General features: G+C 41.3%; 1 protein-coding gene across 3 annotated transcripts in view; it reads right to left on the reverse strand.

Moving 5' to 3' along the window:
* The window catches only part of LOC103998057 (uncharacterized), a 33,333-nt gene extending 14,597 nt beyond the window's left edge, over nt 1-18,736 (reverse strand). For 2 of the 3 annotated variants that reach the window (XM_009419435.3, XM_018824526.2), the window contains exons 1-2: nt 18,483-18,733; nt 17,972-18,121 (exon numbers count right to left, since the gene is read on the reverse strand). In XM_009419435.3, the coding sequence (XP_009417710.2) occupies nt 17,972-18,121; nt 18,483-18,624 (292 nt within the window). In that variant the 5' untranslated portion in view covers nt 18,625-18,733. Of the gene's footprint in view, nt 1-17,971; nt 18,122-18,482 lie in introns of all 3 variants that reach the window. The other variant, XM_018824524.2, reaches the window with a different exon arrangement.
* Between the last annotated feature and the right edge of the window lie 356 nt (nt 18,737-19,092).

Below are 19,092 nucleotides of genomic sequence, written 5' to 3' on the forward strand. Positions count from 1 at the left end.
TCGCGTGCCGCGGGTTGTTTTCTGCAACCCGTTGCATTGCATGAAATGTCAGCCATCTCAGCACCCTAGAACCCCCCGGGTGGCACAGGGTTGGATGGGGCTTCGGTATATTGTCGGGCATTGAAAAATCTTCACAAGTTCGCACGTTGACTTGACGAGAACTTGCCTTCGCGCTGCACCGGATGAACAGTTGTTTGTGGACTTGCAACTGTTCATTCTACCTTCTAAAGTCCTTGTTTTCCTCCTTTCTCTCTTTTCTCTAATGAATACAAGGTGCTCGCTGAATTGCTTGTAAAGCTTCCCTCTTCGTGAGACATCGAGACTTGTCCGTCGCTCGTTCTTCGAACTAATGAACTTTCTCTTTTACAGGTCCTTCGGGACCTGAGTGAGGTTGCAAACTGGCTAACCTTTGCTGATGCATATCGCAAGGGTACGTCAAGACTTAGGCAATCCCAGCTAAGTCCGAGAAGTTGGCACAAGGGTGCTTCGCGACTTAGGCAACTCAAGCTAAGTTCGCGTCTTAGCCGCAAGGGTGCCTCGCGACTTAGGCAATTCCAGCTAAGTTCGTGACATTGTGGTATCAGAGAGGACAAGCAATTCGAGCAAACAACAAAGGAACTTCGCAATTCCGCCATGGCAAAGCATCGTGGCGAATCAAGCAAGGCGGGGCAAGCCGGACCTTTGCCCCAAGCAATTGCAGGTGGGCTGGGCTACTCTCCGCAAGCAGAGGAGGCACAATCTAGAGCGCCAACTGGGAAGAAGAGCCATAAGAAGAGACTCACAGCGGCGGAAACCCGCTTGGATGTTCTTGAAGCGAGCTTGGAGGAACTCTACCAAGGCCAGTGAAGGCTTCTTAGGGTAGAGAGCTCACAAGAAGAAGTTGAATCCCGAATCGACAAGGTTGAGGCCTTAGTCGATCAACTAATGGATGATACTGAAGACTCGGTGCAACATTTACACGAAGTCGTGGCGTAACCCACTTTTAAAGTGATAGCTCTCACACGGGCACTAAATGCGGGAGGTAGCAACACCCGTATTGCATCGCCACAAAATATGAGGGCACCTGAGCATTATTGCTATGGAGGTGCTAGGGATGCAAAAGAGCTCGAGAATTTCTTGTTTGACATGGAACAGTACTTTCGAGCTACAAGGCATGATTATGAAGATACCAAAGTTTCAATAACAACCATGTATCCAAACGAGGATGCAAAACTTTGGTGGCGAACCCATTGGGAGGAGATCCAACAAGGTCGATGCAGGACGGACACATGGGAGGACTTAAAGTGGGAGTTGAGAACTCAGTTTCTACCTGAGAACACAGAGTTCGTCGCAAGGAGGAAACTAAGACAACTCCGCCAAAGTAATTCCATTCAAGACTACGTGAAGCAATTTTCTGCATTAATGCTGGACATACAAGACATATCCGAAAATGATAAGCTGTTTAGCTTACTCGATGGTTTGAAGCTTTGGGCTTAACAAGAACTGCATCGAAGGAATGTTATCGATGTGATCGGGGCAATTGCTGCCGTAAAAAGGCTAACCAACTTTGTTTCCTTTTAGGACCCAAGAAAAAGAAAACAATCTTCAGGAAATCGCCCTCCAAAATATTCTCGAGGGAAGGAGCCCGGAGGCGAACAAAGAAAGAGTTCCCACAAAGGGCCAAGCTCAAAAGGCAAGGCCTCGAAGATTGGCTAATGCTTATTGTGCGGAGGGTTGCACATGGTGAGAGAGTGCCCATAGAAACAGGCACTCAATGCTTTAACAGCTTCCATCCACCCCCCCAAATCAGACAAGGGCAAAGTCGTCACCCTTAGTTTAAGCAGTTCAGAATCTAGCAGTGACGATGAGTAGTCGCAAGGTCCCTGAATGGGAGCAATGCGTTTGTTAAATGCATTGCGAGGTCAAGTGGGGGAGAACATGAAGGCAAAGCCATTGAAAGCAGGGAGTAACGAGCTGATGTATGTGGACATTAAGCTCAATGGCCAAACAACCCGTGCAATGGTGGATACGGGCGCTACCCATAACTTTATTATCGATCGAGAAGCAAAGCGACTTGGGTTAATCTTGGAGAAGAACCCAAGTCGAACGAAGGCGGTGAACTCGGAGGCCAAGCGAATCTTCGGGTTGGCAAAAGGAGTTCCCATTAAGATCGGAACGTGGCGCGGGAGTACTAACATGATAGCGGTGCCACCGGATGACTTCCAAGTGATTCTTGGAATGGAATTCATGCACACAGCGAAGTTGGTGCCAATGTCGTTCCTAAACTCCCTCTGCATGATGGGAGGTGACGACCCCTGTGTGGTTCCCATCTTTCGGAGAGGAACCAGGGACCCCCAACAGATATCGACATTACAAATAAAGAAAGGGGTACGAAAAGGTGAACATTCATGGCTGCTATGAAGCTAGAGCCACTTGACGAGAAGGCCATTCATGAACCGGTGGCTAACGTCCTAAAGGAGTTGACAGATGTTATGCCACCCGAGTTGCCGAGAACTCCACCGCCACGCAGAGGCATGGACCATCATATCGAGCTGGAGCCATGAGTGAAGCCTCCAACAAGTCCACCATACCGCATGCCCACTCCTGAGTTGGCAGAACTCAAAAAGCAGTTAGATGAACTGCTAAGCGGTGGTCTCATCTGCAATTTTAAAGCACCATTCGGAGCTTCAGTTCTCTTCCAAAAGAAACAAGATGGGAGCCTCCGATTGTGCATCGATTATCGAGCCCTCAACAAAGTGACGGTAAAGAACAAGTATCCAATCCCGCTCATCGCGGACTTGTTCGACTAATTGGGCAAGGGCAAGTATTTCTCCAAACTCGACCTCCGGTCGAGGTACTAGCAGGTGCGCATTGCTGAAGGCGACGAAACGAAGACTACCTGCGTGACCAGGTATAGAGCGTTTGAGTTCTTGGTGATACCTTTCGGCTTAACCAATACTCCGACCACGTTCTACACTCTTATGAACCAATTATTCAAAGAGTATCTTGATAAGTTTGTGGTCGTCTACTTGGACGATATCGTCGTCTACAGTTAAACGCTCGAGGAGTATGTCGAGGACCTTCGGACAATTTTCAAGGTTCTCAGGGAGAACACTTTGTTTGTGAAGAGGGAGAAGTGCTACTTTGTTCAAACAAAGATCTTATTCTTGGGGCATCGAATCAGCAATGGCTCCATTCGGATGGACCAATCAAAGGTGCAAGTTGTTGCGGAATGGCGAACGCCAAAGAAGGTGCCAGAGCTGAGATCCTTCCTTGACTTCGTCAACTACTATCAACGCTTCATAGCGGCGTATTCAAAGCGTGCAACTCCACTGATGGAGTTGCTGAAGAAGGAGCAACCTTGGAGGTGGTCTGATAAATGTGAAGCTGCATTCCAAGATCTGAAGGCTGTTGTGTTGGAAGAACCGGTGCTCAAATTGCTGGACTATGGGGAGCCATTCAAAGTCCATACAGATGCTTCAGACTTTGCTATTAAGAGAGTACTAATGCAGGAGGGTCATCTAGTGGCCTATGAGAGCCGCAAGTTCAACGAGACCGAGCGACAATATTAGGTGCATGAGAAGGAGATGATAGCGGTGGTCCACTGTCTACGAGTTTGGCGACACTACCTTCTTGGATTATGATTTGTGCTGAGGACAGACAACATTACTTTGAGCTATTTCCAAACTTAAAAGAAACTCTCCCCAAAGCAAGCACGATGGCAGGACTTCCTAGCTAAGTTTGATATAGCCAAGGTATACAATACCCTACCGTACCGATGTTTCGAGGTTGGCTCGGTACGGCATGGTACCGGCGTACCGAGCGGTACACCAGGGCGTATCGAACGGTACACCAGGGCTTACCGAGCTATTTTCTCTTACTGTAGCACTGTAGCACTGCTACAGTGTATTACTCTAGCACTATAGCACGGTCCGTCCGGTGGCGGGCGGTCCGCGTACCAGTATGCCGTCGGACTGGTACGTACCGCCCATACCGGGCGGTACCATTCGAAATTGCATACCATGGATATAGCAATAGAGTACAAGCCCGGAAAGGCAAATGTCGTGGCCCATGCATTGAGTCGGAAGGTGGAGCATATGAATGTCGTACAATTAGAGGGCAGAGGTCAAGCAAGCCAGTTGCACTCAAACTTCCTTTCCAAGATCAGGGATGGACTGTATAGTGATCCCCAAGCAGTAACCCTAATGCAGCTCATCAAAGAAGGCAAGGCATGACGATTTTGGATCCAGGAGGGACTCGTTTACACAAAAGGGAATAGGGTTTTTGTCCCTCTAGTGGATAATTTGAGGCTTGAGCTCTTAAGAAAGAGTCACGATTCCCTTTAGGCTGGACATCTGGGTACTCACAGAACCTTGGCTCTCATGGAGAGGGCCTTCTACTAGTCGAAGATGGGGACTGATGTGGAAGAATATGTTCGAACGTGCCTCACTTGCCAACAAGACAAGGTAGAGCAACGGAAGCTGGTGGGACTTTTGGAGTCGTTGCCCATAACAGAAAGGTCGTGGGAGAGCATTTCCTTGGACTTCATATCAAGCTTACCAGCAGTAAGGGTGCTAGTCATAAGTGCCCAGCAAGCCAATCACGTGAGTGATGGCACGTGTGACTTGATACAGAATCTTTTTGCTTATTATATTTTTGGCGTATATCACTTTATAACTATTGCATAAATGCATATGTATAGTGATGTCCTTGGATTTGTGCAATGGGAATCGGATCGTGATGAGATCACGATAATGAGATCGATTCACCTTTAAACACATATCCTAAATAATCCCGGTCATAGGTTACTCGAGAGGGACATCGTGATAACCGGATAGACTAGTGTGCTGTATACCCGTCCATATGATGGATGCAGCTGGTCTCATAGCTGCTCGTGTAGGGACACTAGGGATACAGTACAGGTGCTCATTGGAGAATGAGTTCACTGATTGATCCGCTTACGGAATGCTGGATGGTTGATGATGCCTTATTGTCAGACAACGATTCCGTAGTCCTAGTGGTGTATCTGGTTCTTAGACTTGAGACACCAAGGATGTCCTGTATGAGTGCTCCACTCTTTGATACCAGACTTATAGGTTTGGCTGTTCCCAGATCTAGTACAGCTGGTCATTGGGAGTGGTAGTCGACCTTACGAGGGCTATTGAGTGTCGATAGAGGATCATCCACTCTCGGTATCATGAGAGGAATATCCCATGTGTTCTTGCTCAGACAAATCCCTGGCCAGGGTCATTCGGGTTGAGAGAGAAAGAGTTCTCCGGGAGAATCCGATTAGAGCGAGACTCAAGTAGAAACCGTATGGGTCTGACAGCACCATGCTCGATATACGGTCTCTGGGATATTAGATGGATGAGGGACTATAGGTACATGGTAACTGAGGACAGACAGGTCCAATGGATTGGATTCCCCTGTATCGTCTGGGGACTACGGCGTAGTGGCCTAGTACTTCCGTAGTCGATGAGTCGAGTGAATTATTACAGAGATAATAATTCACTTAGTTAGAAGGAGTTCTGACAGGTATGACTCACGGCCAGCTCGATATTGGGCCTAGAGGGTCACACACATATGGTAGGCATTGCGATGAGTAGAGGTTCGGATATGAGATATCCGACGGAGCCCTTGTCTTATTGGATGCAGATCCAATACCCACTAGGGAAAGGACCCATTAGGGTTTTGACACGGGATCTCTATAAATAGGAGGGATTCATAGCCTCATAGGCTAGAGTCTTTGCTTGCCCTTCCTATTCTCCTCTCCCTCTCCACCTCAGAGTAGGCCTGGAGTTTTGAGGAGCGTCGTCGTAACCCTGCTGTGTGGATCACCGCTAGAGAGGAGGACGCTTGACCTCCTTCACCCTCTCCTGAGGATCTGCAAGGAAACAGGGATATACGATCTCCCTAGGTAACATAATCTCTATACGCAGTTTTGTGTTTTGCGGATTTTGCGCACCAATCTTCGCACGACGACGAACATCTTTTTGGGAATCGGGGATTTTTGTTTTCTTGTTCTTCCGCTGCGCATATGATGTCGCCCCCCATGATTTCCCAACAAAGGGGACTCGGATCAATACTCATGATGGTCGATCGATTTTCAAAGTATGCAACTTTCACTACTGCACCCCTACACTGTTCTGCAGAGGAGGCGGCCAAGCTAATGATGAAGAATGTGGTGAAGTATTGGGGAGTCCCGCAAAATATTATCAGTAATCGAAGCGCTCAGTTCATGGGATGATTTTGAACCGAGCTATTCAAATTGTTGGGGTCTAAGTTATACTTCTCCACGAGCCTCCACCCCCAGACAGATAGCCAAACTGAAAGGATAAACTCGCTCCTCGAGCAATATCTTTGACACTACGTGAGTGCCAACCAATGAGATTGGGTGAAGCTGTTGGACGTAGCCCAATTCTCCTACAACTTGCAACGGAGTTCTGCGTCCAACAAGAGCCCCTTCGAAATCATTACAGGACAACAACCGTCGACTCCTCACACCTTGGCTATCGAATACACTGGGAGTAGTCCGTCAGCATATCAGTTTGCCAAAGAATGACACCAAAATGCAGATATTGCATGGGCTTACTTGGAGAAGGCGACTAAAATGATAAAGAAGTGGGCTGACTTGGGAAGGTGACCGCAAGAGTTCAAAGTCAGCGATTTGGTGTTGGTGAAGTTCCAACCAACATCACTCTAATTCTTTAGAAACAAAGTACACAAAGGATTGGTGCGCAAGTATGAAGGGCCCTTCCCAATTATCGGTAGGGTGGGCAACGTCTCCTACAGGTTGCAATTGCCAGCGTGGCTCAAAATTCACAATGTTTTTCACGCCGGCAACTTGAAAGCCTACCACTCAGATCCGCAAGATGCTTCCCGAAGTGTTCCAACTCGGCTACCCCCCACCAGAGCCTCCTACAAGAAGCGAGTTGAAACCATTCTAGCGGATCGCAAGATAAAGCTACCCAATGGAGCTGAGTAGACCGTGTACTTGGTGAAGTGGAGAAAGCTTCCCTGAACTTAAGCAAGTTGGGAGCCCGAAGACACCCTACAACATGAAGAAGCAATCATCAACAACTACCAACAAGCGTCGACGAGGGTGTCGACAGGTTAAGTGGGGGAGAATGTCACGAACGATCGTCACGCACTCGCAACAACTTCATTCAACGAGCCGTTCGTCGCTTTTGCATGCTTGAATAGAGACATGGCAACTTGTTTTGCCATGGTTTTGTGTGTTTTTGCTTGTAAAAATACATGTTCGAACAGGTTATAATGCACAGTGCGATTGCTCACTACGTCAGGTCAAAAAGCCCTAAAATGGCTTCGTTTCCGCGTGTCGCGGGCTATTTTCTGCAACCCGCTACAGCGCGCGAAATGTCAGCCATCTCAACACCCTAGAACCCCCCGGGTGGCACAGGGCTAGATGGGGCTTCGGTATATTGTTGAGCGTTGAAAAATCTTCACAAGTTCGCACGTTGACTTAACAGGAACTTGCCTTCACGCCCGACACTCGGTGAGCAGCTGTTTGTGGACTTGCAACTGTTTGTTCTACCTTCTAAAGTCCTTGTTTTCCTCCTTTCTCTCTTTTCTCTAATGCACGCAAGGTGCTCGCTGAATTGCTTGTAAAGCTTCCCTCTTCGCGAGACGTCAAGACTTGTCTGTTGCTCGTTCTTCGAACTAATCAACTTTCTCTTTTACAGGTCCTTCAGGACTTGAGTGAGGTTGCAAACTGGTTAACCTTTGCGGACGCATATCGCAAGGGCGCGTCAAGACTTAGGCAATCCCAACTAAGTCCGAGAAGTTGGCACAAGGGTGCTTCGCGACTTAGGCAACTCAAGCTAAGTTCGCGTCTTGGCCACAAGGGTGCCTCACGACTTAGGCAATTCCCGCTAAGTCCGTGACAACAAGGACAAGCAAGTTAGGAAGAATGTGTAGCGCACAAAGGTTGGGATGGCTGAGTTTGAGCTATGGCTAAATGTTGGTAACCATACTTAATAGTGCTCAAGACAAGCGAGGCGCTTGGTAAAGGATGAGACCATGCAAGGTGGAATAGGTTGTTCAACGATCGAAAGAGTTGTGCAAAGCTCGCAGAGGTGAGGGGAATTGCTAACTCGAAGAATTCAGCACTCATGCAAGGGCTTGTATGTGAATAATGGAGTGTTCGTGGCCATCCCAAGGCGACCAAAACTCGGCGGCATGGAGCTTTAAAACTTTCTCTTCAACATGAGAAGGATACATCCGTAGGAGGCTGAAGTGTGTAGCGAGTTCAGCATGTTACTAGGCCTTGAGGGGTGCAGCGAGGGCTGCATTGACATAGAGTCATAATCTAGCAAGTGCGTTTGTGAGAGGTAGAACAATGCATAGTTTGTTCAGCAAGGCAGAGTAGTCCAAGGGGATTATGGTCTTTGAAACTTTCATAGAGAAGGAAGTAAAGAGAGAAGTTGCTCCAATGGAACAAATATCCATGAGAGATAAGTCCCGGCTCTCCAGAGGGAGAACCATATGCAACGGACCGCACATGTTGTTCCAACGAGACAAATATCCAGGAGGGATAAGTCTCGGCTCTCTAGAGGGAGAACCATGTGTAACAAACTGCATATGTTGAGGAGGAGTACCTCAAAACAACTCCACAAAGCTCAACGGATCGAGCGAGCGACGAGGAGTCATCGCATGATCTCGCTTGAGATAATGCATTATGGGATGCATTGCGAGATCAAGTTGGGGAGTGATCTAAGGCAACACAAATGAAGGCACACTTGGAGTCGATATGGAGATCAGACTCAATGAAGGGTTGACCCGTGGAATGGTGGGCGTGAGGACCATCATCAACTTAATGCAAATCGAGGAGCGGAGCAACTTGGGTGTAACTTGGCGAAGTACCCAAGCTGCATGAAGGGAGCCAGCAAAGAAGATGGAACATGGAGCAGAGGCACAAAGCTTTCCTTAGACAGAAGTCAAGGACATGAACTCTTGTAGAGGCAAGAGCAGAATCATGTCGTTCCATGGGTCCTTAATTCTGATGGAGCGGACTCATCTTGCATGGTACCAAAGATGAAGGGAGCTTCTGGGCACATGCACCTTATCTCAGAGAAGCATTTGATGGAGAAACCAAGGCGACTAAACTTGTAGAGGCGAAGTTGGGCTCAAAAGGCCTTGGCACGGGGCAAGAGGATGTAGAGACGGATACTCCTGAAGAATATGCCACAGTGCTACCATTCAAGTTGCCATGAAGGAAGTGGTACGCAGCAGAGATTGTGCTTGTAAGGGCAAAGGCCCAGGATCCAGACAATGGTGCACCAATTTCAACGAAGTCGGTGGACTTCGAGAGCTACTAGGCGACGGACTATCCTAGAGCGATGTTTTGTCTAGGTGTGAGCCAAGAGCGGGTGGACGAAGGTTCATTACCAAATGAGTGAACACAATCGAAAGTGGAAGAGGCCCTACGATGTGTTGGCAAAGGCCACACATAGAGGGAACACAATCCGAGTTCATCTCACAAGGATCAGAATGCAATGGAGATCTCACCAGGAGGTGACATGGTGCAGCGGATCGTGATGGAACAGTTCATGGCAATGCGATACACACGAATCTAGTCCCGCGAGGGACTATATCATACGGCGGTATGATCGGGAGCTACTGGAAGCTCTATTTTGGTGAACAACATGATGGTAAGAAGGGCTACGAATTCAAGGAGTGAAAGACATGGTACCACAGAGGCGGGTATTTCGTGCGTGAATCGAATTTTGCATTGGATTGAAGCCTTGGTCATCAGCACAGGAGGGTTGTGTACCACCGAGGGGAATTACTTGGAGAACACGGAGGTGTTGAAGCAGGGGGTCGAAAGGGGTGAAGAAGCGACGACGAGTCCATAGGGACTTAGCTACCTAAAACTAAGCATTGGTTAGAATGGAGGTGGACTCGGAGGAGTGCCACAGAGATAGCTCTACCGATCGCGAAGAAAGGGATGCAGATGCGAGACGACGGATAGTATGGCCATGGGTATAGCAGCACCATGGTACCGCAAAGGCAGGACTTCCGTGAAGTTATCGATCCCTTACTCTCATGGGAGGAGAGTGCTTGGTCGTAAAAGGAGTCGAGGAGGTGGAGAATGCAAAGGCAAACTCCAAGCATCGAGACAAGGCTAAAGGGCAGAGGCCAAGGAACTTCGTAAGACTGGTGTCAACGAGCTTCTCATCAAGATAGTCGAAAGTGGAGGACTTTAGGTCGATGCAAGAGTGCACGACCAAGAAACGAAGCAGGCAGTACGCGGTGTTGTACCTTTGCTCCTTAGTGGAGTAGGCGGCTAGGTTGATGAAGAAGATGGTACAATCCTAGAGGCGACCAAAACTATTAGAGACTTATTCCAAGTTGAGGTGAAAACTTCCTGCATTCTAGAAGTTCGATGGCATTGAGAAGATGAATCACAGTAACTAACTCAATGCAAAGAGTGCAAACACTTCAAGTGCTTCAGAAGTGTGAGCAAAAGGGCAGGTGAAGGCTCTCGATGCATGGAGTATAACCCTCGAGGAGGCGGGCGAAGTCAAGTAACCTTTGCCTTCTCAACTCTTAGGAGAATAGGTGAAACCGAGTACCCCAATTCTCTTATCTATCAAGTAGAGGAGTTATGCACATGTTCAAAGACCCTTCGAAGAAACCAAATGGAAGACTAGTTGTCAAACCCTCACCAATGGTGATCAGTGCTACTGAGAGTAGATTATCTGCTTCATTTTCCAACAGAATGTCAATCGAAAGCGGAAGTTATATGAACCTACTTGGAAGTGACAATTAAGTGAAAGAAGAGTCGATAGGCAAATTTTGTGGAGGAAGGATCCAAAAACTTCAAAAGTTTGCGAGGCGATGCTCGTTAAAGCTCCAACAAGCATCCACCCAATTCAAGTGGCATGAGGCATTTAAGAGACTAGCGTATACTAAGGATAGTCTTTTCCTTCATCTGAAGGATCTGCAGGAACCAAAAATAATCAACACAACTCAGCCAACTCCACACTAAAGTCAAAGTCATTGGCGAGTTGAAGCAGCATGACGGATTAAAAGTTCGACTACTCAACAATAGCAGTGGAGAGCAATTAGGAGCCAAGAGGTGCATTGTAGTTGGAGCGAAAGATTAAAGACTCAGCAAAGGCAAGGAATTGCAATGTTGGCAAGGGCTTCGACAAGGATGTAGAAGGTGTTGGAGATGGAGGAGCAAGGAGAAACAGAATACTACGATACAAGTAAAAAGAATCCTTTCGACTCAAGAAAACTGATGTAGTATTAAAAACAGGAGAATTGATAAGACACTTACAAGATACCAAATGCACACAGATTCTCTATCTTTCTCTGCTTGCTATCTCAATCTCTCAATCTATATCTCAATACCTTGCTACATGAACTACGGTCCTATTTATAGGACCTAATGACAACCACCCTATAACTACTAGATCATGAGGTGGTTAATGAAACCACCTTATAACTACTGGATCATGATCAAGTGGTTATTGAAATCATCATGTAGCCACTAGATCATGATAACAATCTAGATAGATAACTATGAATCAAATCTCAACAGAAGGAATAAGTGGGGGAGAATGTCACAGACAAAATGGTAAATGGGGTGTTCGATGTAATACTTATGTATGTCCGTGTCTTTCGGTTTTATTTATGTTTTGCACAGCATATAAAGGGCTGGCAGTAGGCTTAGCAGTCCTATTTTCTTTGGTTTTGGTGGCCATACTAGGCATGCAAACAAAGGTTGTGTCATGTGGCCACTTGTGGGGATTTCAGTCTGTAATGGACCATTTTGGATCTTTTGTTGTGCGACCGTTTAGAGCTTGTAAAGTCTGTTTGTAATTTGCATTGGTTATGAAGTGTTTACTGAAATGATTACTTGTGGATCCCGAGTGAGACGCTTTCTCTAACCCGTTTTCTCTTTTGTAGGTCCTAAGGGACCATGGGAGGTTTCAGGGAGGTTGATCTTTACGGACGGACACGCAAAGGTGTCGCACGACTTAGGCAAAACCAGCTAAGTCCGTGACCACGCCCTAAATAGGGGCTACAATATGAGGAGGAGAATGAGAGAGGAGAATAGAAGGTAGCCAAAAAGAACCTAGCTCAAGGCCCTTTGGTTCCCTCCTATTTATAGAGGTCCCTGGTCAACTTACCCTAATGGATCCTACTATATTGGGTACTAGATCTCCATCCAACTACTCATGCTACTTAGATTAGTCGATCTTTACCCAATAATCTCTCATTGGCTCTTATTGGATCTGATCCATAGGATCCAATAATTCATGAGCTTATTGAATATCTAATAAGATAGGGACTCCAACGGATATCTCATATCTGAACCTCTACTCATCGTAACACTTGTGATCCTCTAAGCCCAATATCGAGCTGGTCATAAGTCATACATGTCAGAACTCCTTCTGGATTAGTGAATTATCATCTCCATAATAATTCATTCGACTTATTGATTGCGGGCGTACTAAGCCACTACGTCGCAGTCCTTAGACGATACAAGGAAATCCAATCTATTGGATCTATCTGTCCTCAGTGACCATGTATCTATAGTCTCTCATCCATCTAATACCTCAAAGACTATATACCGAGGATAATGCTATCATATCCATATGATTTCTACTCAAGTTTCGCTCTAATCGGATTCTCTCGAAGAACTCTTTCTTTTTCAATCTGAATGACCCTAGCCAGGGATTTGTCTAAGCAAGAACACATGGGATATTCCTCTCATGACACTGAGAGCGAATGATCCTCTACTGACACTCAGTAGCCCTCGTAAGGTTGGTACCACTCTTGATGACCGGCTGTGCTAGATCTGGAACTTCTAGGCTTATAAGTCTGGTATCAAAGAGTGGAGTACTCATAAAGGACATCCTTGGTGTCTCAAGTCTAAGGACCAAATATACCATTGAGACTACGGAATCACTGTCTAACAATAAGGTATCATCAACTATCCAACATTCCATAAGCGGATCGTGAACTCATTCTTCAATGAGCACATGCACTATATCCCTAGTGTCCCCACACAAGCAGCTATGAGACCAGTTGCCTCCATCATATAGATGGGTATATAGTACACCAGTCTGTCCGGTTGTCTCGATGTCCCTCTCGAATAACCTATAACTGAGATTATTTATGGTCTATGTTTAAAGACGAATCGGTCTTATTATCGTGATCTCAATCTGATTCGCATTATATATATATATATATATATATATATATATATATATATATATATATATATATATATATATATATATATATATATATATATATATATATATATATATATATATATATATAAAGTGATAAAATACCAAATAATATAATAAACAAAAAGAGTGTGTATCATATCACACGTGTCATCACTCACGTGATTGACTTGCAGGGCACATATGACTAGCATTATATATATCACCATCAAAATAATATTTATGAATACTAATTTATAGACATCGAAACTATATATATATATATATATATATATATATATATATATATATATATATATATATATATATATATATATATATATATATATGATCAAAATCGAAAAAAATAGAAATAGAAATATAATAAAGATATTGATTGCCCACTCTCTCTAGTATTGGAAAGTGTGAGATTAAAAGAGAAACTCTATGTGCCAATCAACATTTCTCACAACAATAATATTAAAAACTAAAAACAATGCTTTCACATTACAATGCTTTCACATTAATGTTTATCTTCCATTAAACTCTATCGAGGGACGTCTAAATATTTCTATTATTTCGAAAACTGCCACTTATAACAATTAAACAATCATCTCGAAGGAGACACCACCTTTGCACCTCACTAGAACTTAACAAGCCCACCTAGGCAACCCCTAGGCAATTAGGCAATGTTTAGGTCATCAATGTAATTTACTTAATAATTTGAAGTGTAGAGCAGTTCTCCTGTAACCCATATGACTCAAACGTTATGCTCCTTGCCTCTCACCATAAGACAACCAATCAATAATTTTTATTTTCAAAAAAATTAAGACAATGAGGAATATAGAGAAGAGTAAATGTTGGGGTAAGAATATCGTCATCAGAATCATAAAATTTCTCCTTTTCTTTATTCCTTTCTTCTTCCATATTCTCCCTACACACGTTACAGTTCAGAGGTGCATTAGCACTAGCCTTATTCAACATAGCACATATTTGTTAAAGAATCTTTAATGCATACAACTATTAACAAAATGTTAGAATCTTATATTTGATGGAAAGTTAGGTTAAGTATGTCAGGCTTCCGTTGAGAACATAGTGCATTACCAAGTAAGTGGCTTGAAATGCAAAATTATTACTCGAGAAAATAGTGATTGATCAAGTAAGCATAGTCCATGCAAGTAACTATTTGTTTTTAAAAGCCTTAGAACAATGACTGATTCACAAAATGCAAGAAATAAAATTATTATGTAAAAATGTAATGTCAGGATTGAAATCAAGAATAGTATATCCAAGACAGAAGCTGTACACCTTTTGAACATGATAATTAATAGGATAATTAAATGTCATGAAGCAACGCATCGTGATATGCAATCTGCATAAGAAAGAAGCTAGACTTGTCTTCTCTTCACTTCCTATTTTTAGGACCACTGTAATTAATAGAATGAGGATCTATCAAGAGACGAGATAAGAGATCTCTACGGCCATGATATAATCCTTAAAAGGTCCTGCCTATGTATAGGCATGAGTAGAAAGTTTAGGAAAGGCAATTACTTTTCTTAGTAATTACCTCTCATCAAAGTCATCTTCTAGGAAAACCTCATATAATTCGACTTCTATACTATTGGTTGATAACCATGATGAGAATCCAATCAAATCTATAATATATCTTACATAATTAAATAAGCTCATATAATCTAACATTCTCCTATTTGGCCTATTAATTGGTAAGATATAAAATGGTTCAAAATCAAAATAAATAAAATAAAATTTATTTAAAAATAATTTTACCCAACTAGATTTTAAAATTTTAAAAAATATTTATATGCGCATGAATTTAAAAACAAACCAATAAGTTCAATAATTAGAACAATACTACATTGAGTCTGATTAGTAATGCGAGTCATAACGATCATATGTCATCAATTTTATACTTTATTCTATGTCTACAACAACACAGTTGGTCTTTCCTAATACAATCCAAAATAACCTCTAATTTATCTTGTCAAGACCATCATATTATTCACATTTAACCATAATATGTACATACATAAATGTGAAACGGATTGGAGAAATAAATAACTTTAATTATATAAACAAGAATGTCAATTATAATGTTCACTCCAACATGCATCATCATAACTTTTATGAGTAGCTCACGAACCCAATCATAAGAACATATATTCTTTCAACTCAGGTTCTTAATTAACACTAATTGTTTTTAGACTCTTTCTCTAACCACCAAGTATTTTATGTCAATATGCTTATAACTACTATAGTATTTGTCATTCTTAGAGAAGAAAGCTACTACGGTATGTCACAAAATATTTTCAACAACTTGACAATTGAGTCTAACACTACCAAATCTTGAGATTAAATTTCATAGTCATAAAGCTTGTTTAGTAACCTCAAAGTATACCACAACATAAGCTTCTACTATTGATAATATAATTTACATTATATTAATCTTGTAAATTGCTCCTCCAACTAATGTAAACAGAAATCATAAAGTGGACTTCCTATAATCGAGATAATTTACAAAATCAATATATAAAAATATCATTATTTCAAGCTGATCTGATTTTTTGTATATGAGCATATAGTTTTTCATCCCGTTGTTACTTTCTTTGTAACTTTTCAATATTTTATTATTGGGTAACTCTAATATCTATCCAGTATTCCAATTACAAAACTAATATCTGGTCTGATATAGGCTTAGTATATAATAAACTTTCAATTGTGCATGCATAGGAAATATTTTCTTATATTTATTTTTTTATTTGATTATTTTCTAAATCAATTTTAAAAAATACTGGCTTTGATTAAATCTTACACCTTTATCATTTACTGAATAAAGCTACATACTAAATCTTTTCAAGACTTAATTAATAAGTTATTTATGAGATAGTCTTAACAATTATTGAGATGTATACTTAAATATCTCTATGTCAATAAGATAAATTGTTTTAATCATATCAATCATTTTAAAATTTTTAAAATTTTTGATGAGAATTTTTTTAGTTTCGTACAGTAAACCAAGATCATTATTGACAAGCAATATATTATCCACATACAAGATCAATATAACAAGCTTACTCCCACTGATCTTTAGATATAAATATTGATCAATAGTATTTTTCTTAAATCCGAAGGAAGTAATAGTATCATGAAACTTTATGTAACATTGCCCAGAAGCTTGTTTATAGTCATAAATAGATTTTTTTAATTTATATATCAAATTTAATATTTCTTTCTTTTTTCTATGAATCGTTTAGGTTAATCTATGTAAATTTTCTTATCCAAACTTTCATTCAGAAAAATTATTTTCACATTTATCTGATATAACTCAAAATAATAAGGAGTCATTAATGTCATAATAAATCTTACCAAGTCAATTAGATAAACTAGAAAAATATCTCGCATTGCTTAATGCTTTATTTATGAATAAAATCTTTGACTATAAGTTTAATTTTATATCGTTTGATATTACTCTTCAAGTCATGTTTAGTCTCAAAGACTCATATATAATTGACTCTTTTATAATTATTAGGTAATTAAATGAGTTCTCGTACATCATTTTCGTCTATTGATTCCAACTCTTTTTTTATTGTATCATGCCACTTTTCATAACTTGTAAAGACAATAAGAGATCCTCGTGATTCTTATCATAATATGATATTTGTAAATATATCACATAATTATAAAAATGACATATCTCCTTTCCCTTTAAGATTTTCATAAAACTATCTTTTTTTATTATTCTACAAGTCATCGATAGTGATATCGACATTATGTGAGAGTACATTAATGTTATTTTATTATTCGTCTTCATCAAGTCATTTAATGATTAGAGGAACAACAACTTCCCGAATATAAAATGATGAAGGAGTATCAACTTGTATCTCCTATATATCAAAATTAAATTTCAAAATCTTCACTCCCACTGATTCGTTATTTTCTAGGAATCTTACATTATCATATTTAACTATCCTTAAACGATGATTAGGTAATAAATCTATACTCTTTTGAATTTTTTTAGATAAATAATAAAGTACCCAAAAATAATCCTTGAATCCAATTCTTTTTCATGTGAATTAAAAAATATTATGTCTGCAAGACAATCTTAAATATGTAAATGTTTCGAAAGGAGATGATGAAACTAACTTACTAGAAACCTTATTGAAAATATACATAATCATCCTTAGAGATTCATCTCACATTGATATGACTTAATACCAATCGTAAGAAATAAAATTATTATACGAAAATTTAATACTAGGATTGAAATTAAGTATCGTAAATCCAAAATAGAAGATGCATATCTTTTGAACACAATAATCAATAAGGTACCTAATATGTCATGAAGGAATACATCATGATCTGCATGTGTCATGAAGGAATACATCATGAATCTGCACAGGAAAGAAGCTAAACTCGACTTTTCCTATCTTTCTATTTTCAAGACCACTCTAATTAATTAAATAGTAACCTATCGAAAGGTGAGAGAAGAGATCTTTATAATCATGATGTGATCCCTAGAAGATTCTGTTTATATATAGGCAAAAACAATAGATCTAGAAAATATCTAGGAAAAATAATTAGGAGAGTCGTTCGAGGTTATCTCTTAAGAATTTATATCATAATTAGACTTTTATTCTATTAATTGATAAATATGATCAAAATTTAATCAGATATATAATATATCTTACCTAATTAAATAAAATCATATAATCTAACACATTGATCTTACAATGATTATCTTATAGCAATTACTTTATATTACTCACCCATATATGAGATGTCATTTGGCTCCCAGTCCTCCCTAAAGGCATCAGTTGGCAGCTCTATCTCAACCAGAGCAAGTGTTTGTTCAACTCGTTGGGTGTATGCTCTCCCCTTTGAGTTCACAACCAACCACTGCCGATCCCATCGAAGTCCTAAAAGCAATTGAAATAAACGTCATGTTAATCACACTCAGGAGCACTTGGCACAAAGAGCCCTATGCCAACCTAAGAAACATGTAGTCACAAAATAAATATATAAATGGTAAATACACACGTAAATAATTTGACTTCTCTACAGCAGAAGCAGAAGAAAGAAAAAGCAAAAGCCTTTGCTCCACATAAAATCCCAAAATACCAAATCAAAACTCAACACATCCCACAAGTAAATCAACAAAGCTGTCGGAATCGGAAAGAAATGAAAGTATCAGCGAGGACAACGCTGCCGCCTAAGAAACTCTCGAACCGACATCTCTCATCAATCCTCCGAAGAGGAAGGGAAATCTGCTTGGAGTACCCGTGGAGGTGATGCAGGCTCGAGGGACAGAGATTCCACGGCAAGACTTGATAGGGTAGACGAAGATTGTGGCGACCGTGGCGGACGCCACCGGCTCCCGCGATCCGAAGACGGAAGCAAGAATCGAGGAGGCTTTCTCCATTTCCTACGCTACCGTAAGTGCCGAGTCACTTGCTCCCGCCGCTCGGCTACCACCGCCTTCTCCTTGCCCGATGTTTTATATAGTAGGATGCAGTCGACAGGTGCCAAAATCACGATTGTTTCACATATATATCCTTGCGAAGTATCGAAAACAACGAATTTATCCTTATATATATATATATATATATATATCGATCATCTCTTCTCTCACCTCTCGATAGGTTTCAAACTTAAAAAAATATTAAAGTTTGAAAATATTCACTATAACGTTTCAATGTTTTACCTGTCTTCGTATAATTTATTATTACCTCCTTCTTATACCATCTTCATTCTCGTCGGATCTAGGAGCATTGTGCTTATAAAAAAGATGAATTATTCATGAATAAAAATATAAATGATTAGGAGAGATAAGGAGACGGAGATCAACCTTATGTGTAGAGATATATGAGATCACAGATGATTATTGACG

The sequence above is a fragment of the Musa acuminata genome, chromosome BXJ3-1 (genome assembly GCF_036884655.1).
Source record: "Musa acuminata AAA Group cultivar baxijiao chromosome BXJ3-1, Cavendish_Baxijiao_AAA, whole genome shotgun sequence".
NCBI classification, from domain to species: Eukaryota; Viridiplantae; Streptophyta; class Magnoliopsida; order Zingiberales; family Musaceae; genus Musa; species Musa acuminata.